General features: G+C 35.8%; 1 protein-coding gene across 1 annotated transcript in view; it reads right to left on the bottom strand.

The window, feature by feature from the left end:
- Positions 1-7704: 7704 nt before the first annotated feature.
- Positions 7705-26437, bottom strand: part of CCDC102B (coiled-coil domain containing 102B) — a 179900-nt gene continuing 161167 nt past the window's right edge. Inside the window, 1 exon segment of the mRNA XM_074897770.1 lies at positions 7705-7794. Within this exon segment, the coding sequence (XP_074753871.1) occupies positions 7705-7794 (90 nt within the window).

Here is a 26437-nt window from a genome sequence, read left to right as displayed (position 1 = left end):
TCAATTGGCTCCTGAAACGGTAATACCTGGAAAAGATTCTATTAATGATTAAAGGAGGCAACAGAATCACATCTGCAGTCTAAGATAGTTATATTTGTTGAACATATTGAGAATGTCTCTTGAAATTAGTGTTTGATTTTTAGATAATTTTGATTTAGATTGTGCAAAAATATGAATATAGCTTCTTGATCTCAACTGAGGAAAATTGGTTGCTTTCTTCCTGAAGTCATGTGATAAAAGGTCTCTAATGGTAAAAGACATCCAAGAATCTTCTTAGCTCCTGAGAAATAATTGCTTACTGGTATATTTTTAATTTAGTATTGGAGGATTTTTTTTCCCCTTAAAGTGAGGAAGATAGATTACTCAGAGATACCACAATTGAAGGGTTAAGATTTTAAGCATAGAAGTCACAGAGACAGTAGAACTTGGGAAATAATATGGTGGAGATTTTGGTAGGTGTCCTGGTTTAGCCAAGATAGAGTCAAGTTTTTTTTTCTCCAGCAGAGAGAGAGGGGGAAGGGATCTCCAGCCAGGTTATTCATACCATGCTGACGTCAGGTCCAGGGGCGAAGCCTCTTACTTTCGCTTCTGTTTTTTGGGATTGCTTACACGCGGTGGGCTTGCTCCTTGACCATCTACCGGTATTTCTCTGTATATCTTTTATCTTGTTCACTGTTACTGCTGTTCATTGTTATTATCATTGTTACTGTTGTTGTTCAGATTGTTCTATCACTCTGTTGTATTAAACTCCTTGTTACTTTAGCCCGGGTCTGTGCCTAACTTCCAGCCCGACAGGCCGCGGGTGGGGGAGGGGCAACGGCAACGTGCTCTCCGATTCCGGCAGGAGCTAAACTTGCACAGTAGGAAAAAGTCACCACTTTTAATTAAATTCTGATACCTCCCACCCTACTGGAGAGAAAACTCAGGACTGGTTATATGTTCTTTGTAGTTATTCTCTACTTTTTATCAAGTGAACAGTGAAATAAGTACACATTGTTTTGGCATGTATCTTGAAAAGTGTTTACAGAAGTACTGTAGAGGGAAATTGAGACATCTCTCAGCAAAGCAACACCTTATTTAGGAAGGAGAAAGTCAACATGGGTTCACAAATGGAAAGTTCTGTTTAACTAATTTCATATACTTCGATGATAACATCACCTGCCTAGTGGATGATGGCAAGGTGGTGGGTGTAGTTCTTCTGGATTTTAGTAAAGCTTTTGATACTGACCCTCACAGTATCTTCTGGATAAGTTGTCCAGCTGTGGGATGAGCAGGTTCATGGTGCACTGGGTGAAAAAACTGGTTGAACTGCAGAGCTCAAAATGTTCTAGTGAATGGATCTACATCTGGCTGGCAACCAGTCACTTGAACCAGGGTTCAATTCTAGGGCCGTTTCTGTTCAATACATTTTTCAATGATCTGGATGCAGGGGTTGAATGCACCATTAACAAGTTTGCAGATAGCAAGGTGCTGTTGACTATCTTGAGCAGCAAGATGCCTTGCAGAGGGATTTAGATAGATTGGAACACTGGGCAATGATTAATGGGATGAAATTTAACAAGTCCAAATGCCAGATTCTGAATTTGGGATAGGGTAATGTTGGGCACAAGATAAATTGGGAGAAAAGTGTCTGGAGAACAGCACGGCAGAAAGGGATCTGGGGATGCTGGTTGATGGAGTAAGCAGTGTGCTCTGGCATTCAAGAAGGCAAACTCCACCCTGAGGTGCATCAAACAAAGTACAACCAGTTGGTCAAAAGATGTGATTATGCCATTGTATTCAGCCTCATGGAGTACTGTGTGCAGTTCTGGACCCCGCAATTTAAGGATGTAAAGATCCTTGAATGCTTCCAGAGGAGGGCAAAAAAGCTTGTGAAAGGGCTGGAAGGCATGTCCTGTGAGGAGCAGCTAAGGACTTTGGGCTTATCTATTTTGGAGCAAAGGAGGCTGAAGAGTAACTTCATTGCTTTCTACAGCTTCCTGAGGAGGAGAAGTGGAGAGGGAGGTGCTGAGCTCTTCTCCCTGGTGTCCAGTGATAGGACATGTGAGAATGGTTCAGAGTTGCATCAAAGGAGGTTTAGACTGGACATTAGGAGGCATTTCTTTACTGAGAGGGTGGTCCAACACTGGAACAGGCTTCCTAGAGAGGTGGTCAATACCCCAAGCATGTCAGTGTTTAAGAAACATTTGAACAATGCCCCTAACAACATACTTTAACTTTTGGTCAGCCCTGAATTGGTCAGGCAGTTGGACTAGATGATCATTGTAGGTCAATTCTGACTGTGTATCGTATTGTATCGTATCGTATCGTATCGTATCGTATCGTATCCTATCCTATCCTATCCTATCCTACCCTATCCTATCCTATCCTATGTTAACCACTGTTTCCCTATCAACTACTAGGTGACGACGAGACCACATAAATCATTCTTTCCTATCTTCCTGCATTTGTACCAAGATTAAATAATATACACATTTACTGCATTAAACAAGGTTTAATGGATCTTGCCAGTTGTGAAAATTATTTATAGGTCCTTTACTGTGTTTATAATCAGTTTGTAAAACTGGTCCACATAAAAACTTTATGCTATTTATAATCTTAAAAAGGAAAACAAGAAAGTCTAGAATTTGCGAAGTTTCCGTAGTAGCAATCCACTTTTTTAGCCACCACACATCTCAAGAGCTGAAGAACAGCTCAATGGTTTGTAACCAGCTTTAGTTAGGAGTTTTCCTGACTTTCCCATATTTATCCTTAATGACCCTGAGCAAGTCACTTCTGCACAAATCTGTGTGACTTCACTGCCCATGTGCAAAATATGAAGAGGAATGGATGTGAATGCTGATATATAGCAAATATTATAGATGTATATTTAAGATCAGGAGGCATTCCAGTATTATGATGAAAAGGTCATAAATTAACATTTTCTGACATTCTCATCTGCAGCCAGGGAAATAATGCATCATCTTATTTTGGCTTACTTTCAAGTGACTAATTTAGGGGTTTACTTCTTCACAGAGACCTCTGAAGTTCTCTGTGTACATAGTTGCTGAAATAAATATTTTACATAGTTAATGGAAGTAGCTGAGTTTTCTCTTACAGAATAGGAAGAAATTATGAAAATGTAAGTATCTTGTGTGATCTATCACATTCAGGCAAGAGAAGTTAAATAACACTATTAAGAAGGCACTTTAAAGTATGATCAATAAGTGATTGCGAAGAGTGTGTGGGATAAATGTGAATATTAACTACCCCACAAGAAACTATAATTTTCTCATGAGAAAAGAAAGATACTCTATTGATATTCTGAAATATTAATTATCATCATGTGATGATCTTTTTATTGCCACCATGACCTTTGGACTAGCCAGGTACCTTACACCTGCTGGATATTATAATGCAGTGAACAGATACTAAAGTTTTATATGGCAGAAACTAGCTTCTAGTTTCATTTCCATCAATATCCATGTTACACTACTAAACTGTTAGCACAGAAATGTTCTCCAGTACCAATTAAACATTATTTGTTTTTCTTACAGGATTGGAATCCTAGTTTCCCCGGTAACTCATAAAATTATTTAACTTGATTTTTAGCCACAGTTATTACTGTGGGCTGAAAAGAGACCCTGGGGCTTAAAAAGATTTTGTCCAATTGCTGAAACCCTAGGGCTTTAAAAGAACTGTATTTCTAATGGCTTGTCAGAGAAAAAAAAAAAAAAAAAAAAAAAAAAAAAGGCTTGTCCCTAAAGCTTATCTAAACAATACAAGCTTTTATCAGTAAGCTGTTGTGTGGCATGACTGTATATTCAAGTGCTTTGGTGCAAGCATAGAAGCACATTTGTGTAAGCTGTTACAGCATTTGAAAATCAATAATCATGCACTTTCCATTTCTATTGTTCACAGTGACATTTTCAGTACAGCTATGTTACACGCTGGGGTGTCATGAAGACGTTGTATAAGAAAAGCAAATGAAGCTTTAGAGAATGACAGTGTGTCATTTCATAATGCGTGCAACAAGGCTAGAATTCTTTTGTTTAATATAAATCCTTGAACCAGTAAACTAAGAAAAGGAAGAAGTTTAAATTCCCCCCCCCCCCCCCCAAAAAAAAAAAAAGTAACTATTATGAATCTTATTTTATTGTCAATTCCTATAGGTTTCAAATGTTTAAACTCCACTTAAAAATAAATTTTCTCACATTATCTTGGTATCTTGTTGATGAACTTGTGTATCAGCTACTGGCAACAAAGACAGCTTTCCTTCATCATATATCTTAGTGTATCTTGAGAGATAATGGCTGGAATTAGGTCAGCATTTGTAAACATGAAAGAAGGTTAAGAACGTAAGAAGACAGTCAAAACACAGATCCTTCTACTTTAGCATCCCATTCCAGCAGTGGCCAAAAACTGGTGGTTAGGGAGGACTGTAAGAACAGGTAGAGCCTTCTGACTGATTCCAGCCTCCAACCATCTGCAGCTCAGGGAATTCCTGGGAAAAATGTTGTTCCTATGTAATTAATAAACTTTAATGCTTTCCATTCATGAACTTGACCAACTTGCACTTGAAGCTAAGCAAATTTTAAGTATACATACACTGTCCTCACAAAGACTTCTACAGCAGAGTTACTAATTGTGAAAATAATTGTTTCTTTTTGTGGTCCTAGGTAAATAACAAGAGAAATAAAGAGATCACACAATCTCTGCAACAGGTTTAGAAGGAGAATGTAATATATTAGGGCAAGAAAAATATTGTTGGCTTTAAATACAACTAGAATTTTCTTAGAAGTTTTCAGTTTATAGGGGTATAAGGTATGAAACTAACATGTTGCTGAGCAATTAGAGCAAGTTCACAGAATATTTGTGAAACAGAATCTGCATATGTTCATTAACAACTGTATATGGCAAACAGTAGTCCATTATAATTTTTGTCTGACTTGATGGCTGAAAGTTGCTGGTTTTATAAATCATGAATTTTCTAAAATACTCAAAATATGTTTTTGCAGTTTATCTCAATATATTTATGTTAATTCTTATGTGATATTTACAATTTTTACCTGGACAACAAATAAAGTCATATTTAAATTAAAATGTGATATATATAATAAGATAAATTTGAGATGCATTGTTTCTATGGATTTCTATCATTTCATGAGTATAAGTAACACAAACAGAAACAGTACTTAAATCTAAAGGTATAAGTGAACAATATTTGGGTATTTTAGATAAAATAACTTTTCTTGTTTAAATGTTATGATTTCTTTAATGGAAGAAAGGTGTAATACACGTCACTCTGACAGAACTGTGAAACCTGAGAAACAGGGCTATTTGCTCATTGTTGTATGAAGTAAAAGACAGTAGCAAACAAGAAGCAAATCACTGACTTCCATTTCCAAAGAGCATCTTCAGACATAGACTTGCCAAGCTGGTGAAGAGGGCTTTAAACTAAAGTTGCTGTGTGAGAGAAACCTCTACCAACTTGATGCCAGTGCCAGCAGCAGATGCCCAGAGCCTGCAGATGTGTTACAGGTCACTAAGAGATCACCCGAAGAGCAGCATAGAGGGATTCCAGACAGTAAGCCAGCTTCATCTGGGGCCCAACTTAAATGCCTCTATGTAGCATGGGGAATAAGCAAGAAGAGATAGAGGTGTGCACATGCCTGCAGGGATACAATCTTACTGGCATCATGGAGATGTGGTGGGATGGCTCTTGTGACTGGTGTCTTGGAATGGAAGGAGACAGGCTGTTTAGAAAGGACAAGCAGGGGAAATGAGGAGTGGGTGTTATTATGTTCATGACCAGCTGGAGTGCATGGAGCTCCACCTGGGAATGGATGAGAAACCGATCAAGAGTTTGTGGGTCAGGATTAAAGGGAAGGCAGGGACAAGAGATATTATAGTGGGAGTCTGCTACAGACCATCCAACCAGGAAGACTGAGTGGACAATACCCTCTATAGAAAGATAAGAGCAGCCTCATGTTCGCAAGCCCTGATCCTCATGGGGGACTTCAACAACCCTGATATCTGTTGGAGGGACAACACAGCAACACATAAGCAGTCCAGCATGTTCCTGGAATGCATTGATAGTAACTTCCTTCTCCAAGTGACAGAGCAGCCAACGAGGAGAGGTGCTTTGCTGGACCTTGTTCTCACAAAAAGGAGGGGCTGGTGGGTAGTGTGAAGCTCAAGGGCAGCCTTGGCTGCAGTGACAATGAAATGGTGGAGTTCAAGATCTTTAGGTCAGCGAGGAGGGCACACAGCAAGCTTGCTGCCCTGGACTTCAGGAAAGCAGAACTTTGGTCTCTTCAGGGGTCTGCTTGGCAGGGTAACATGGGATAAAGCCCTAGAAGGAAGAGGGTCCCAAGAAAGCTGGTTAATATTCAAAGATCACCTCCTCCAAGCTCAGGAGTGATGCATCCTGACAAAGAGGAAGCCAGGTAAGACATCCAGTAAGCCTGCATGGATGAACAAGGAGCTCCTGGACAAGCTCAAGAATAAAAAGGAATCCTACAGAGGGTGGAAGCAAGTGGAAATAACCTGGGAGAAGTACAAAAAACCTGTTTGGGTAGCCAGGGATCAGGTTAGGAAGGCCAAAGCCCTGATAGAATCTAGTCTGGCCAGGGACATGAAGGCTAACAAGAAAAGGTTTGACAGGTACATTGGTGACAAAAGGAAGACTGAGGAAAATGTGTGCCCTCTCCAGAAAGAAAAGGGAGTCTTGCGCACTCAGGATATGGAGAAGGCTGAGATACCCAATGACTTTTTTGTCAAGGGCTCCAGCCACACCGCCCAAGATGCAGAAGGCAAAGACAGGGACTAGAAGAATGAAGAACCGCCCACTGTAGGAGAACATCAGGCTCGAGACCGTCTAAGGAACCTGATGAGATGTATCCGTGGGTCCTGAGGGAACCGGCAGATGAAGCAGCTAAGCCATTATCCATCATATGTGAGAACTTGTGGCAGTCTGGTGAAGTTTCCACTGACTGGAAAAGGGGAAATATAACCACTGTTTTTAAAAACAGAAATAAAGAGGGCTGAGGGAACTACAGGCCAGTCAGTCTCACAGTTGTGCCTGATCATGGAATGGACCATTCTGGAATCTATGCTAGGGCACATGGAAAATAAGGAGGTGGTTGGTGACAGCCAACATGGCTTCACTAAAGGTAAATTGTGCCTGACAAATTTGGTGGCCTTTTATGATGGGGTTATAGTGTGCGGGAGAGCTGAGCACTCACATGACCAATGTGATCAAGCAATGCCCGCTTATTACAACTAAGAAAGCCCTTTTATAATGTTCGGCTGCACACGTGAGTAACATGCAGTACAAGTCCTCAAGATTGGACAGTTAACTTAGCCCACGCTTTAAACTTCTCTCATATGCCATGTACATTCTAAAGTATTTTTTCCCCAAGGTAAACTATGGTACATGTTAATTAAAATCCACCTTTTGAAGAGCAATTAAATCAACCGGAAAGGAAGAACAGTCAAAAATTCTAAGTTGGTACACACTGACATTAGCATATTTTCCTTGGTTCTTAACGAAAAATCTGGAATACTTAGAAACAATGCATACTGTGTTCCCATATGTATCTGACATGCACTTCCTCAATTAAATTTTCCTAGAGGTCTTCATGAAGAGTGTAAAAGTTTTTTGTCCCTCCTTTTTACTCTTAGCCTTGTTGCTGCAGGGCTGTTTGATGATCTCCTGCAGCTTCACTCACTGTCTTGGTAAAATCTCCAGCAACACACAAGGAACTTTGTCTTGTCCCATATCCTGAGTTCATTTTCTTCTGTCTCTTTAGTCTGAAAGAAATTTTAAAAAAATTGTGACCACAACACTAAGCAGAAAAGCCAGTTTAAGTTTAAAACAATCGCGGATCAAATTTCTTCTAAGAAAAAAGTTTCAGTAAGAGACAGTAGAACTTAGATGAGAAAATCTTTCAGTATTGTTAACTTTATAGTACACATTGGATACTTTTTCAACTGAATCCTTAATTCAGTTGAAACAATTACTTGAAATTGTCTTTCACAATGAGAAGCGGGCTACACTTGCTTGTTTCACTTTTGATGACTAGGAGCCATTATTTATTGACTGTCAGTTCTGAACTGTGGTACTATTACTTTTCAAGTTACATTTGAAGTTCTTACATATAACTCATGAGTATTTTTATCGGAAGAAGAGAAAATGGAGAATAGTGAAAAAGATCAAAGACATCTCAAACCCCTCATTTGACAGAATTCTAGCCACTGCTTCAGCATAATGTCTTCATATTACATTAATAACAATAGGGACAGATTATTTACAAAAGTATAATCATTACAAAGATTATAATTAAAACATAACTATGCTAAAAATATATTCATTTTTATCAATGTTGGTTTGATAAATCACATTCTCAATAATCATGTGGTGCAGAACAAGAACATGCACTCAAGCTGGGCACCAGAAACAGGCTATTATGCTCTCTGGAATTCAGAGCACAGTGAACAGACAGTAGCCCTGCACAGAACAACAGAGATTTATCGAGGTTTAGGAGCTTAAGTACTACCCAAAGTAGGTACAGCAAAGTAGCTATGGGACCCTAAAAGTTTTGTGAACAATGAACAACATGGAACCTGAGAGTTTTTACCGACTGTGGAATGCTGTGGCCCCAAGTGACTTCTTCGTAACTCTAACCCAATTCCTGGTAGTGTGAATAGGTCAGTCATGCCATAATGCATACACATCTAAGATAATAGTCTTCTATTTAGAAAACAACTATTTTCTTAGAAAAACCCAGTATCACATGTAAAAATCACTCTGAGTTAAGTAACCTGCCAAAGCGTAAAAGCCTTTGAGCTGGCATAGCAATGTGATCACTTACAGTGTCGCAGACCCCATGATGCTCTTGTCTACTGATGAACATGCCCACTAATCATTCAAGATACAGACTGATTGCCAAGCCTTACATCAGTAAGAATCAATAAGCTGGCAAATTCTTCACCTTGTTGGATACACAAGACTAAGCTGATTGGAAACTTAGTTGTCGTTACTGAATTTCACTGGACTTTTTTTTGAAACAGATGGCTGTTTCCTTTTTAATTGCTTTAACAATTTCCAAGAATAACTTTGCCTTATTAAAAATTATAGATAAGTTCTATTAACAACTCATTGTTGTTTAAAATACTTGTGTGAATATATTAGTGCAATATCACTCATAGATCTTTTCCATTCATTTCGTTAATCTAAATCATGTTAATATAAACTAAAAATAAAATCCCTGAAACTAACAACTGAAAGAGATTTAAATTAAATTTAAAGAAAATAAACTAAAAATTTATGAAAAATATCAGCCATAATTGATGGCTCTTCCCCTGGGAATACTCATAGTACATTTTCAAGACAAACCAAGCTATTGTTTTAAAAATATTTCTTATGTAAACATTTTAGAAACAACCTGGTGTTTCTAGATGTCATGTTAACCTCTCTAACATCTATGAAACAGTAAGAGAGTTTCATTTTGCCTTCTGTTTCATAATCAAATTGATGCAGTTACACATATCATGAGCTGCTACTAAAAATAGTACAGGAATACATAGAATTGTAAGCTTCGAATGTTTATACAAAAGCATACACACTTGCCAGATATCACTAACATATAGGCAATCTTATTTAAAAGACTAGTCCCAATCTGTAATGAATCACAAACTTTAAGAGTGACTATTGACAAGCTAAAGTACAACTTCCTTTCATTTCCATGTTGGTTTACAACAGTCTTCAAACACCTCCTGTATGAATCCCTGAGATCACTGCTTCATGGATGGCAATTTTTGCCAAGGTATAACTGGAGTATGTCGTATGTATGTCAATTGCTTTTCTCTTTTTACAAGATATAATTCCTCTGAGTAGTTCTGCCTTTTTCTGACTTCAGCGTGTATATTCCATGAGATGGCAGTAATGAATAGCCTATTTAAATGTGAACATTTATGGAGTTTGTGCCATAAAAAAATTAGGGAAATCTTTCCCATTGGTAGCCTATGCCAGGCAACCTTGACAACAGCTGGCATAGAGGAAGAGATGGGGCAAGAAGTCTCTTTGTTGTGTCCCTCACCCACGTGATGGAAAGGCACTAGGAGCCATGTGAAATGGGAAACATTTCTGCTTCCAGCTGGAGTGTGCTGAGGTTCCTCAGGGCAGGCAGAGAAGCAGCCAATTACACAAGTGTCCATTCTGGTTGTGCAAAGCCCAGTCAGCTCTGTAGCTGCTACCGTTGCTTTGGCTGTCTGCTCGACCAGTACTGAGTGAGCTGAAACCTCTCTATCTATAATGGAAGGACTACACAACTATGTTCCAAAATATTGACAGACAGGGACTAAAACTGTGGAAAGCCTAACAATAAAAATAATACGAAACTGCCCTAGAAAAAAAAATAAATAATTGGGATACAAATGAATAAGCAAAATAAAATGCATGGGTTTTGAACTCCAGATAAATGAGCAAGACATTTTAAAGCTCTTTTCCTAACAGCAGACAAATAGAAAATGCTATCAAAGTCAGCCACTGAAATAATGAAAATGCACGGGCATATAAAAAGGCAGCATACCATATGTCCACCAATATCTAGTACAACAGGAACATTAAGAAAGCCATTAAGATAGTGTCCCCATTGTGCCCAGGTATACAATAACATATGGCACATTTCCTGCTTCACTGTGCATTTCCTTGCTTTCATTGTTTAGCATCACTAATTTAGAGCTCATTTAATATAGTTTGTGTGTGCATTTCTCTGCAGAATATTTTCAAATACTTCACTAGTGATTAAAATTAATCCTTTCTTTGGTGCAAGTGCACACTAAGTATTAATGTAAGGTAAGATTTTTTTCCAGAACTTAATTAAATGGAAGAGCTAGCCAGCTAGAATTATTTTAAGGTAGCTACACGATACTTAAATTATTACTGTTGTCTTATTCAAATCCTCATACAATTTGCTATAATGATGTTACAGAGAAATATTACAAGGTTGTTGTTGGTTTTAATCAATGAAGACTTCCCTAGGACAGATGTGGGTATCTCTCAGGAGTGCAGATTAAAGGTAAAATATTAAGGGATTAATGTAGCAGTGTTAAAGAACATACAAGAAATATAAGGTGACTATGTACTGATAAATGTCCACCTGTGCATGTGGAGAAGAGAGGGAAACCAAGATGTCTGAAAGATTTTTCTCCTTTATGGATATTTTTTTCTCAAAAACCTAAAGAAGAGTAAGGAATCTCAGGATTCCCCAAAACAAGATGAAAATTATTTGTAAGACACACTGTCTCTCTCTTTGGTGTTTACAGATTCCACATTACTTCAATCCTACCAAGGTTCCTATTTGATTTCGGGACTCCTTATGGAGGGGAAAAAAAAAAATATATATATAAAAAGTAGTTCTCTTCTCAAAGGAATATTGTTAATTATCTTACTTGCCTTTCTAAAAGATTCATATACTGTTTCATGAGTTTGATATAAAAAAAGAAATTAGCGTGAAAATAAAAAACCCCACCAAATTCTCAAATCAGAAATGTTTAGCAAATAACCGATTAGTCCAAAGACCTAATAACATGCATGTTTAATTTTAAAAGATAAATGGTGGAGTTCACCTATTAAATAATAAGTATCTATCATATCCACTAAGATTTCCCTTTTACTGTCTCACCCATAACAGTGATGCTCTGCAGTACTACCTGAAAAAATCATGAATAGTTTATTTCCAAGCATGGATAGAGAAGAAAGGAATTTGTGGTATGAAACCAAATCAGAATGAAAAGAGGAAATAATTACAAACTTGAGTTAGTATCTTCACTGGTATAAACAGTACCTTAAATTTAGACATTTATTAATGCCTAAAATAATTAATATTCTCAGTGAAATTACAGGTTCCTGCCCAAATTATAGTAACACAGATTTATGTCAGCTTCTGATTTAATTAAACCACATTTGCCTTTTAACATTAGGGGACTGTTACAGACCATGAGTGAGCATATGGATACTGAACTAGGTTTCGTATCTTCACAAGGCAGAAATTGCTTAGACCCTGTGTAAGGTCATCCACTATGTGATTCCAGTCTCTAAAAACACTACATGGGCTCTCAAACAGTATGTCTTTTTCTTTTAAATGTATTTCCTTTGAGAGCCAAAAAAATCCAAGTCATGTTTTTCTGTATTTCTCATTCAATTAGTTTTACTTCCTTGGAACTCATGCAAAATTAGGCTTTTTGATTTTCCTTTGTTATATCCCCTTTTAACTTCCAAATTCATCTCAGAATGAATTTTCCTAGTACATATCTGGATACAGTGTATTACAGTAGCTACCACTGAAATTTACTAAACAATTACATTTAATATTTTCCATAGGGTGGAATCTGACAAAAATGACAATTTTGATCAAACTTTTGCTACTGCAAACTAGAAACAACACTTTGTAACTGATTCACCATAGTTATACAGATCAGAACCTGAAATTAATATTTCTGGAGATCAAATAGTTTAAGTCACCCACTTTAAGCACCTTAAGAACGGCAGAGGATGAACATTATGCAGTGGGTATCTAACAGAGAAGGATTCCTTCAAACACCCATTCATAAATTCAGGTCTTGCTAACAGTGAGGTTTTCCAAAAGAAGAATAATTACCATTTATAACATTACAATTTCACTGTTCTGGCACGTAATAAAAATTAAGATGACCTTTAAAAAGGTCTGTTTTTTCTTAAACAGATTTTCCTTAGTTCTCAGATAATCACATATTTTTGCTTATTTGACTTTGCATAATAACGTCTTTCTTCAACTCTAAAATTTTAGAATCAGGTTATGAAATTCCCAAATAATATCACTTTTGTGAAGAAAATGCTTCCTTCCCTACATGATAGAAGAAAAAAAAAAACCAAAACAAAACAATCCACTCTCCCCAACAAATTGAACACAAGAAATAAACAATTTCAGCTTTTAGAGAACTAACAATAACTTTCTGGCTTTTCTAGCTTTGTTTCTTAGAACACTCTGTACTTACTGACATGCACCAGTATATCCATATCAACTGCTTTTACAGTGAGAAAATACAGAAAGTACATTTTTCACAATATGCTTGAAAATGTTTGGGTTTTTTTTGTTTTTTTTTTTTTTTTTTTTTTGTCCATAACTATTTATAGGTATATTTATCGGTATCATATAAGTGTGCCAATAAATATGTAATTCCTTGCATATTACTATAACAGATCAGAAAATGTCCTTATATTTGAATATAAAGCATACTTCAGCTCTTTTCCTATTGGTAAGCATACATTAAGGTTAAATACAAATTGTTTTCGCCGTTATACTCTGCAAATCATTGTGTTTGATATCTGTGTTTCAAGTACTCAAAAGTTAAATAAATACAAAGGTAAATTTGAAGAGATGTCAGAAATATTATATAGTGATCAACACAATGCAATCAATATAGGGGTTTTTTTATATCGCCAGATTAAATTAGATATAAAAACCCAACAATCCATGAACTTTTAGCTAAATGACTTATTGTTAAACAATCTAAAGTTTATCTGAGAAAGTAGATATTTCAGCAGCTGTTTTAAGAGTTATAAGTAGATAGTGTAAGACTTATTTGTGTAACATGCTTTAATATTCTTTACAAAATTCTGAATACAGGAATGGTTCTGGTCCTATAGAGAAAAAGATATCAATAATACATAACACTCCCTTCTGTTTTAAGAAGTGTGATTTGCATGTAAGCCTTTTTGTGGGCATTTTTTTTTAATAGCCGAAAAAAAGGATAAGAAAGTACACTTGGCACAAGCTCTTTTCTCATTCCTTTTTTATACATTAAGATTCACTTTTTGCAGTAATATTTTCACCTATATAATCTCCAGACCAATAAAAAGCATGATCATTCCCTTTCCCAGTAATTACATGGTTGCCAGCTTCAATTTAGTTCCATTTACCCTTTCAGAATTCTTAACTTCTAGCAGTTGCTCAACATGTGTCTTCATTACTTTCCTTTTACTTGTTCCAGGTGTGAAAGGTATTCAACTCTATAGCAGACATTAACTTCCTACCCCCCCTCCCCTGCCCCTCCTCCTCCCTCCTCCTCCTCCTCCTCCCCCTCCTCCTCCCCCTCCTCCTCCCCCTCCCCCTCCTCCTCCCCCTCCTCCCCCTCCTCCCCCTCCTCCCTCTCCTCCCTCCTCTTATGCATTGCCTATTCTCCATTCAAATTGGTCTTGAAACTAAGTGGGCTATCTTCAGAATCATGTCAGGTAGGGTTTTTTGTTATGTACTGGTTGTTTTTTTCTTTTCACACTGAAAATACTACACTAATATTTAAACTGAAAAATGAAGTTCTCTTCAAAATAAGGAAAAAACTATGTACACTCAACAAAACAGACCATTTAATTCCTGATAAAAATACTATACTACAGTATCATTCATTATTATGCCTCCCAGTCATAGTCATTGAATGAAAATTATACAAGAGTTCTGGGAAGCACTGGAGAGTTTTGCCATACACCATGTTCTACCGTGGACTATTGTTCAAACCACTGTTCATCTTTGACTATACTAAAGTCTGATATCTCTTGAACTGGCTGGAGTAAAACCAAATACTGTGTGTCACTGCTGTTCTGTGATTACAAGATCTGCAACAGTGAAAGCATTTCTTTTAAAACTTGTAAGGCTGACAGATAGAATGTGAATGTGCACATTACTTATTCTGCTCCCTTCCATTACTCCCAGCTTCAAATTCTGACATGATAGTAGCTACTATCTCACAAACAGTTAAAGATAACATGCAGCTAGAAAATCACCTAACTGGAAGTTTGAACCTCGGCTTTCAAATATCACAAAGCACTAATCTCTAGCTCTGTGGTTTGTAAGGTTTTGATTGCTGAAATCATGTGGGAACTGAAGTGAAAAAGCAACAAATGTTGATGGCAATCTGGTGATGCGAAGGTTTCATTATCTTAGGACCTACCATGTCTGATAAAATAGTACAAGTACTCTCAGGACCAGTAAAATTATCTTAAATATGCAAACAGCAGGGGGAAAATACTGATCCCTAAGTGGCACTAAATCAGACAAAGACTAAAGCAAGTAAAGCAGTTAAAGACAGAGGTAAAATACAATTAGATAAGATATAGAGCGCTCTTCTTTTTTTCATTGTCAATTATTTGTAACAATGTTATTACACGTTATTTATTTAGCATTGCATTAGAATAACAAAACAGTATTTGCCAAATACCAGTCATAGTTTTGGTTTCATATTGGAGGAAAATAATAATATGTGTTTTCTGAATTTTTGGATAAGCAAATATGCCTGAAGTTTTCCACATCTCGATTACATTCATAATGTACCTAATTCTCAATACATTGCAGGACAAGTTGACTCATTATCCTCAAACTCCTTTGAAAAGCCTAATTTTAGTGTCTCTGATTGTGACAGTGCCAGGACATAAGCTGGCTGTGTTTCTACTGTCCACTTTTCTGGTACATCTCCAACATCCAGAACCATTGCATCAGGAAAGTCTGAAAATACATTCCTGTTTAGTACTTCTATTATGCTCTTACAGACCTGTTTCCCAGCAATTCAGATAATCCCTTTTGGAACCAGTCAATACACTCTGCCTGAGTAGTCTTTTAAGGCAGATTCACAGCAATGAAGTACTCAGTTGTTTTAATGACCCTTTGTACATTCCCCAGTATGTTCATGTCTTATACTGGGGGCCCAGAATTGAATCCAGTGCTCCTGCTGTGTTCTCACCAGGGCTCAGTAGAGGGAAAAGATCTCCTCCCCCAACCTCCTGACAATGCTTATCCTAATGTTGCTGGTCTTCACTGACTTGAGGGTGCATTGTTGACTCATGGTCAGCTTGTTGTCCAGCAGGACTCCCAGTTCCCTTTCTGCAAAGCTGCCTTCTAGCAGCCCCAAGTACGCTCTAGTGCAAGGGATTCTTCCTACCCAAGTACAGGATTTGACATTTCCGTTTGAATTTTATGCGGTTACTGTCTGCCCATTCCTTCGGCTTCTTCAGGTCCCTCTGAATGACAGAATAACTACCTGGCCTATTAATGACTCTTTTCTGTTTTGTATCATCTGCAAATTTGCTGACGGTACGCTCTGTCCCATAATCCAGATGATTAATGAAGCTAAATAGTACTAGCCCTATCATTGACCCCTAGGGTACACCTCTAGTGATTGCCCTCCAAATGGACTTCATTACATTAACCACAGATCCCTCAGCCCAGCAGTTCAGCCAGTTTTAAGTCCACCTCACTGTTCATTAGTTTAGTCTGTAATGCATCAGCTTGTCTAGGAGTATGTTAGGAGCGACAGCATTGAAAGTATTACTAATGTCAAGGTACACATTCATTGTTCTCTCATCATCCACAAAGCTAGACAATTATTTGTAGAAGGCTATCAGGTTGATCAGGCATAATTTCCCCTTTAAAAATTCTTGCTGACTACTTACAGTCATCATCTTGTTCTTATGCTTGGAAATGTTTCCCAGAATTAGCTGTTCCATTACCTTCTTGGGAATCGAGGTGAAGCTGACTGATCTGTGGTTTTCCATATTCACCTTCTGTCCCCTTCTCAAAAGGCTACACAGACTGCTGCACCTATTATTGCCTCTGTTACTCATGCTCTTTTATGGCTTCAGTGCTAACTAGTTCTCATATTCAGTCAACAGTGCTATGCTCAGTTTATCCTCTTGCCCTCATAATTCTGTAAATCTCACTGATACCCCTCTCAGCTCTCTTCTCTTCAGCTCCAAGACTCTTTCCTTGAAAAGAAGCCTATCCATCCACTTGACCCATTCAGAAGCTGGAGCATATACAGCTGTAGTTTCATTGTGAATTTATGCTCAAAAGTTAAAAAAAAAAGCCACATGCATATATTAAAATGGAATATTAGCAGCTCAAATTATATGTAAGTGGGGTGAATTTCACATCCTCTGCAATTTTATTTATACATTTCAGTGAAAGAAAAGGTCCTGAACATTCTTTCAGTATTGATAGAGAAATCTTGTAGTTTTTGTCTGGCTACATCAATTTTATTACCATTGAGATTCTCTTTCTGGCTGTTGCTTTGTAATTCCTTGGGTTTTTATATTTGTAAATCTTTTGCTAGTGCCAAAGATTGAATCTAGGAGACTTCAGATGGCTGAAAACCTCTACTTTTCAAAAATATTGTTTCAATTAGGGAAAACAAAACAAAACAAAACAAACAAAAAATTATTTAACTTTCTATTTATGGTATCAAGAATTAAGAGAATATTGGACTGACATGTTATGAAGCTCTTCAGGGACCAGAAACAGAATACAGCTTTTTGTTATGCTGTTAAACCAAGCATAACTGATTCAAAGTATTCTCTTTATTTCCTGAAAATTATGAATCACAGCAGGCGATTTAGAATGAGCATCATTCTACTGGGATCAGAAATAACAAAAGCAGCTTGAGAAAACTGTCTGCATGGTAGATGCTCTTAGATTTTAGGACCGTTTACAGGATTTTATAGAAGATACAGAATCCACATGATCATTAGAAACTAAATGACACCACCACAGAACATGTAGAAGTCAGAGGCACATACATTTTATTTGCTAAATTTAAGAAAGACACCCCCCCACCACCACCCCAAAAAAAGCTATTATTTTCATTATGTATTTCTATAGTCTGTTCATATGTTATGTTGTAGGTGCTGGATTTGATCAATTTTGTGCCAGTATAATTCCATTAACTCCCTAAACTGATGCAAGAAGAGTATTAGAAATATTCACTGTCAGATTCTAGTAATAGAGGGCCACATCATTTTGGTAAAGTAAGCAGATCATCTCTTTCAAGTTATATTAGCTACAAAATGGAGGGAAACACAGTGATATATGAAAAGATGGACAGCCATTTGTTACAAATACATATATGCATACGAGTTAGTTTACCTCTCCATAAGAAGACATAGCATTTAATTATTCTTAAACCTGATGTAAGAAATAATTTTTTTCCCCCTTAAAATTGTGAGAGAAGCACCACCAAGAGCTCCACAGTGAGTTATCTTTAACATTCATTGAGTTATTTTCACAAAACTAAAACATATTCAGAGCATACATAAATCATTTACATGGAGCAACATTTTTAGTGTTAGTAAGAATTTGTAATCTTTCTTAAGTCTTTCTTGCTTACAGCCTAAACATTTAGAAACAATATACAAATAATATGAGTAATCTTAGATCATCTTTTACATTACAGTCTTTCGGTTTGGCACAACTATCACTTGGGACATTTTATGACAATTGCCACTGTACTAGGAAGGGAAAGAAGTTCATTAGTGGCAGTGTCATCTTCAGAATGAAACAGTGAAAGTCCCTCCAAGAGGAATAAATTTGCATTCTCCAGGTCTGAGATGATGTTTGTCTTAAAATATTTTATGTCTGAGGGAAGAATATATGCCCAATAGACTTCTTAGAAGAACCTAAGAATTATGAGAACCTTTGAATACTACAATTTCTCTTTTCTACTAATTTTGTAAATTTTGGAACTTAGCTGAAGCATGGAAACAATAATGAAAAAGTAAGTTTGACAAATACTTTACAGATAATAGTAAAGAAGCACAAGGTTTTAAACAGCACAAATGCTGACTGGACCATGAAATTCCTCTTGCTTCTGTTCCTTTTTTGTAGATAAATAGATATGTCTGTGTAAAGCACACCATGATGGATACAGAAAAAATACATTACCGCTTCTTTGTTTAGAAAGGTAGGAGAAAATAGGGCAGTATTTGGAGTTTGAAACTGGCTCAAGAAACAATTTCACACATCATCATTCAGGATCTCTAAAGGGTGGAGATGAATTGTAGCTGCTCACAGTGATATGGAAAAGAGTTATTCCTTGCCTGCTTCTAATCTGTCTTTCAAAAACAACAACAAAAAAATCTGAAAAACTTGTGCGCACATTTACATAACTTTTAGTTAAAACAGTGATCGTGAAAGATGTCAAGCATTTTTGAGCAGGAAGAGAGTATTTCAATTATTTGTGAATTACTAGATATACCTCGGTTATAAAAATAAACTAAGTTAAAAAGTAAATATTACATTTTCAGCCTCTTTGTATCTTCCCTTTTAACTTGTTTCTTTATTATCTTCTACTGTAAAATTTCAAATATATATTACCACAATCTTTCATATATATTTTACTATGTGGTTAGGAAAGTAACTGTATGCATATATCTGATTAAAATCCCATGTAAATCTATATGCAAATTTGGTGTGAGTTTTGGACAGGGGGCAAGCTGCCCAGTGGGCAATCATAATTTTAAATTTTTTCTGTTGTTGACCTAATGTAGAAAAAAGAAGAATTTTTAGAATGTTTTATAACTAAATAAAATAAAATTAAAACAAACAAAAAAAAAACCCAAAACCCACAAACAAACCACTGGTAATCTTAAAGTGAAATTTACAAACAGAGCATATTTACTTCCTATCACTCTTTATGTAGCAGAACAGAACCAGTCAAAATAGGCTGTTACACAAAATCCAGAAAATATTATAAAAAAAATTTAATAAGAAATTCTTGTGCTATAGAAAAATCCCCAATGTAGTGTAACTAAGACCAAAAACAAACTTCAAGACGCATATGATGGAGTGAATAGGAACAGGTCACCTTCTCTAACAATATAGAAAGCAGGGACCATCAGATGAAACCAGTGAAAGGCAGGTTTGATGCAAGAAAGACTAACTTTTAACAGAAAAAAATTAAGTCTTGACACCTCTTGTAACAGGCCATTATGAAAGCTTTACGGGGTCCTACAATTTGTTGAATAATTTAATAGATGAAAAATCAATATAAGGCTTAAAAGATACCATCTCCAACTGATAAGTCCTTGACCTTGATTTTCCAGGAATCTGGCACTATATTCCTGGGACATATTTCTACCTGTCTCCATTTCTCTTACAGTTTTACACAAATACACTTTTGTCCACCACCAGAAGCAGGATAACAGTTTAGATGGAACTTTGTGTGGTATTGTTCTGTTATATTCATTAAGCATTAATGACCATACAAAACAACATTTGATTTATTTTTTTTTTCTGACCCATACTTAAGGTTGCATCAGAAGAATTATAAATGTGAAATTCACTCTGCTAAGACTTGGAGGACTTTTTGCCTCAGCTGGTTTTTTTGTTTGTTTGTTTGTTTGTTTGTTTGTTTTTTTCTCCAAATACATTTAAGACACACAGTCTTACTGCCCAGGGAGAAACTTTGACTTATAAGCATGGGTTTCTATTTTATATGAAATTAAAATGAAGGAAAAGAGAACACAAAGTTGGGTCTTTTGTGTTTCAGACTGTGACTTCTCTCTGTCCAGTAAAACCCAGTGGTATTTTGCATGTGACTTCAAGGATGAGATAAAGTTTCACCTTTGGAAGCCATTGGGCTATCTTCACCATTATATTTCATTTCAATCAATGTTAATTTTCTTGTTAATTTGATGAATTTAAGTAATTCAGATAATTATATTTTATTTATTTATTGAGATTAAATATGGTTTAACAAAATGTCAAAATAACATTTCCATATTTCTTACTTAAGAATTAAAATTAATTAGAACAGTACTGGACTACAACAAAACTGCACCTTGTTAAAATATATAAAACTAGAAGCATCACAACTCTCTTGCATCTTCGCTATATGTGCTCTGGTTTTATACAACATAGCTCACGTGGCACAAATTTTGAAATATTGCTTCTCTAGCTCTATACTTGCTCATTATCCCATCAGAAGATATTTAATTTTTCATATCTTACAGGACCAGCTTTAGCTGCAACTTCCTCCTTAAAAGGGGCCATGACACTAGGATATGGAAGTAGATCTAGGTACTTACAAAAGTAATTAATCATTCAAATGACAGGTTTCTAGGACCTTCTACAAAGTGCACTATTGCTTATAAATCCCAACAGTTGGTCATACATCACTTTCTAATTAGCGTACCTCTTTCACATCACTTTTCACATTTTCACTTTCCTATTGTGTCTCTTTGTTTTAACTGTATCAGTTTCTTAATTATTCTGAATTCATGTGCTTTGCAACAAATGACAAGCTTTCAGGTAGTTCAGTTCTGGGTAGAAGCATTGATTTTTCATTTAGGTCTCAAACACAAAAGTTTTTGTGCTTCTGAATAAATCCAATTCCTATTTAAAACTACAATGCAATAAAGAATATATATTTATATTTACTAATGGTCTTCTTAAATAAAATAACAACCAAAAAATTATTTCTATTTGTCAAATAAAGAGTTTGGTTTAAATTTTGAAAATTTGGACTTCTTCAAAATCTAAATATTGAGCACCTGTTTTCCTCATATTTAAGCCAGTGATCGCAAATACAGAAGTTTTACTGAAATGTAACTTTACTACAGGTACTGCTGTGAGTGGATGATACCACACCTTGGTAAATGTTCTCAGATTGTATCATGTGACACTTGTAATAGAATTTTAATTGGTAATGGTGGTCACTACATTTGTGATGATGCTTCAAAAATCTTCCATGTTTTTTGTTTGCTGCTATATCTTCAAGAACGTCTCCAGTGAGGGCAAGCAGACAAAATCAATTATTTAAAAGCATCTCAGAAGCCTCTTTCAAGAAAAATGAGGAACATTCACTAATATTTTTTTTGCTAGTGACAGAAAATGCAAATCATAGCAGGAGGCTTTCAAGTATGGAGCTGATGGATGACAAACATGTTACCCTAAAAAAAATGCATGCAATATAGGCTTTAACTTTTTTGAAATATTGTTCAAAGAAGCTGTCTCATAAAAATGCTTCACATTGCTTTCTGAAAACTGGGAGAAAGTTACTCTTCTGGTCTCCAGAATAAAATATAACTGAAATATGTGCTGAGAAGTGATAAGCACATCTAAAAGATTTAATTAAAGCTCTCAAGAATAAAGAAAAGAACTACTGACACAGAAACTGTCATGACAAATTATCTGTTAAAGAATCTTTAAGAACCAGAAAATATGCAGCTAACTACAGAAAATGTTTTAAAACTCTTACTGCAGACAATTAGATAATCTGGGCCATAATACAGATTTATAATGTCCAATATAAGGTCATTTGCTTACTCTGATAGACTCAGAAGAGTTGAAATTTGAAATTATTTCTAAAAAGAAGTGTCTTTCTTTTATAAATGATATGCAACTGGTGTGGATCTTTTAAAAACTTTTCCATAAAATTATATTTCAACATATTGAGCATATTTAGCATCAGCAGTAAAGCACTTGGCTGTTTAATTACCAAGCTGGTAATTCTATTAATCATTTTATGAGTGGTGTTTGTGTTTAGTGACAGAAAAACTTCAGGAAGGATCAGTAACTCATTTTAAGAACAATCATGGTGATACTCCACCTTTTTTTGAATCCTATATTTCACAAGATCATCCACTACTTCAGATTAGCTTTCAGAATAATACATTGGTTATCTCTACTTTATATAATAATCATAGACTGAATTCAATCTTATTGAAAGAGTGAGGTATTACCATGAATAAGAAGCTAAAGGAAAAAAAAAGAAATCACATATTGAATCTAATTGTTGTCTTAAAAAATGTTAAGAATTTTACCAGTACTTGCTCCACTAGTGGCCTAATCACTTCTAAATTATGAAGTGAAATAGAAAGAATGCATGTTGTTCATGGACTGGTATGTCAGGTTTTTCCTTTTGGATCACTTATAGAATGATATCAAAATGCCTGTGTTTACTGGGATGAGTATTTAGTTCAGATACAAAATATAAAACTGATAATGTTAAGAAAACATTCTGTGCAGATAAATAGATAATAATACTGTTGATACTGGAGGTAATCAGCATAACATAAAAATATCCTCATATATTGAATTTATCCAAACCCATAAGAAACAAAGTGAGTGATGCGGTGGGCTTTCCTACATTGTCAGTCAGAATGAAAAAAAAAATGGATTATTGGATTACTAAATCTTTTTTTCTAATATAGAAAGTTACTTCTGTGCTGACATTAAATCACTAGCATGAACAGTTTAGCAACTTTTGAAGCTTTAAAGAAACGATTAAAACTTCATATAAGAGGGACTAAGTGCAGATAAGCAGGCTATAATTTTAACAGATCATTAAAGACTATTGTTTGACTTTCCAAAAGGCAAAGAGCATAGAATGTTCTATGCAACTCAAAGAGCATGGAAACTAGTTTTCTGTTATGTTCCTTTAAATGTTCATAAATAATCCATCTACCATCTCCTTACATCTGTTTCTGCATAGGTTCTATTAAACATCAGAAAACTAAAGTTAGTGATAAGGAGACTTTTCTTAGAGATTGTATTCATGCAAACAACACAGCAGTGTTTTATGAAATGCCTTCTTAAAATAAGCCTGCATTTAAAAATGTTAGAATAAACATCAAACAAAATTTGCATGAATGTATATTTCTCATTTTCAAAGAGCTGTAAGTAAAAGTATTCAAAAAGAATGGCAACTTAGCTCAGATGCTTTCTAATTAAATAAAAAATAAATATAAAAAGAAGTTAAAAAGAAGCAAAATTTATCATTTCCTTTCCTTTGTTGGTTTCTTAATTGAATTAAGGACTTGGGGAAATGCATTTTTCCATCTGCATCAGACAGATAATTCCTCATAAACTCTAGGAATGAAAACAAATTATTCAAGGTCTTAATAAATATGTCATGAGATAAATTAATTGCTGATACCAATTTAGAAAACAGGTTCAATTTTGAGAATGAAGGATAAATAAAATATATTTAAATATGAATTTAAATTTTCTGGAAGAGTGATTCTAAAGGTATAGAGAAACAGTATTAGTACTTCCTTATTTTGTAGTATAGTGTCAGAATGCTACACAGTTTCTCCTTTGCCCAAGATTTTTTATCTGGTAGAATAAGTATGCAAGATCTTGTCTACAAAACTGTTTTATATCGCTCAATGTTCTTTTCCCACATTCATTTCACACAGCATAACATAATCTCTCGTGTTCATTGAAATAGTATCCTTGTGATTCCTGGTTGCCAACTTGGCAGGTCAAAAATGTGAATATTTTAATCTCTAGATTAGAGGGAGAGTTGCTATGGTACTGGAAGTTTAGAATCAATCAAACCCCACGAAGTGACTCATTTCCCAAGATCTACTGATTCACAGTTCTTTGAATTGTCACCTCTACTATGATAAATGAATACATATATCCATTAAAAAAAATAAAATAATATGAAATAAAAAATTAAATATCTTTTCAAGGTACTTAATATCCCCTCTGCATTGCCAAGAGTGTCAAATGCAATTCTTCCCACAGTCTTGCTAAGGGGAAAATACCCTTTTTTAGAGCCAACTTTCAAATAATCTTTCCATTTGAAATTTGATACAAGCATAAAACTTTAGCAACTTCGGTGGACTTACAATGTATTAGTATTTAGTGATAATTTACTGATCCTGCAGGAGATAATACTGTAGAATGTATACCAGTCGGATTTTACATCTTTGGGGCTTTGTCAGTTCCAAATGACAAGTATCTAGCTTTACATTTTTGAAAACTTCACCTTTTGTCATTTTATCCAGTAAATACAAAGCATGGAAAAGAAATTAAATTTGAAGTAATTGATATCTAAATATTGGCTAGAACATCAATATTTGGTTGCTATTAGGTAAGGCAAGTTTTCAGTGAAAGAAAGTTGAACTATATCAAATAAGACACCTGCCCTGTAAGCATTTGAATAGTTCATTTTTCATATAGTCTGAAACCTGGAACTTTATTCCCAGATGCCAAATTTCATTGCAAGAAATGAAAATTTTATATATTCTTTTCAAACTCTTCTTCCATGGAGATAACTCTATACTTCCGACAAAGAACTGAATTACACTGAATAGCTGATTTCTCAGATCACAGACAGGAGATTAAGAGGTCCCTTAATACAGAAATATTTTAGTTCTTTCAATCCTATATAATAAAAAGTTAATTTTCTTCAGTAAAGAGGGAGATATTGATCAGTTTAATCAGATCAGTAATTCTGAAAAGTTAAGTCCACCTTCTCCTCCTCCCTTGCTCTTGGAAGACATACTGTTACTGGCAAAAAGACAGAGGAAAGAATTTGTCTCCACAGCCATTTCATGTAGAGGGAAGTGATACAGAAGTGCAGATTTTATCCTCCCCTCAGCACAGGGAGAAAATGAAAAATTCAAATGGTGGAGGAAATGTATCATGAAAAAGTAAGTTTTATGGCTAGGCTGTCCTATTGCCTGTTGCTACAAACCCATAGAGGTCTATGGTTGCAAAATCAAACATCTCGAAGTCTAGAAATTAACAAATTTAGATCCCCAACATTTTGGTACGCCCAAATTTTACTTATAATACGGTCTTATAAGCATGGTTGAGGACTGTTTCGCTATTTCTGCCTGCCCCGTTAATCACCCTTTCTGCTCCTACTGTCCTTCTGTCTCAGCTCCTTCTACTAAATATTTTTTTTCTCCTTATTTTGTGTGTGCCCGCAGTTCCTCCACTCTGCACCCTGTCAGGCCAGCCCTGATGTCCTTTGCCAGTCTCAGTGATGCTGGTCTTCCTCAGGGTGTGGATGTCAGAGGGGGTGTGTTGCAAGACCCTGCCCTGAAATACTGAAGCTTCGAGATGTCCTCTAGAGCTGGAAGGAGCAGTTGTAACAAATACTGTATTACCTTGTGAGTTAGGAATGATACACGCCAGGTACACAGAGAAACTATGAAGTATTTTGCTGCAAAACTCTAACAAGTGTCCCATGAATCTGGGAAATTGATTTCTACAGTCTTCTTCAGAATATTCAAGTTTTCATGGGGAAAGCAAAAGGCATATATACCTGACAGCAGAATAATCAATCTGCCTAGTTTAAAGTCCCTACTTCAAAGCACTGAGTGAAAAAGTTTAAACTTAAGAATTATTTTAAGATAAGCAAATCAGTGCATTTTCCTTCAGGATGCCAAACCTTTATAGTAGCCTTGCAAAGCTATATACACACACAGAAGCACATACATACATAGCTTCAGGCCACCCAGGACAACGTAATGGTCTACGATAGTTTGCCAAACTTACAAGCAGATGACAGGCAAAGGGTTTTAATTGTTGCTATCATATCCAGGTAAAATGACTGCTATAAGCATAAGCTCTGCAAACCAATATAAAAATGTCTTTTTCTGCATACAAGCAATCATATAAGATTTTGAAAATAGAAGTCTACCTTGTAAGAGTCTGATCCATCCAGTGTTATGAATATCAAGACTGATCTCTCTTGTGGTCTACGAGCTGTTCATGCATGCTACCCTGCTGGAGCAGAGCTTTTCAGCATTCATGGGTACAGTTTTACTGATGTCTAGTTGGGACTTGTTGTGAAATTCTCTTTGTTACCAGGAGGATCTTTGCTAATCTACTAACGGAAATAAAATGGT

Source organism: Athene noctua, chromosome 2 (genome assembly GCF_965140245.1).
Source record: "Athene noctua chromosome 2, bAthNoc1.hap1.1, whole genome shotgun sequence".
NCBI lineage: Eukaryota > Metazoa > Chordata > Aves > Strigiformes > Strigidae > Athene > Athene noctua.
The sequence above is the reverse complement of the archived record's forward strand: the minus strand, read 5'-3'. Positions and strand labels throughout refer to the sequence as shown.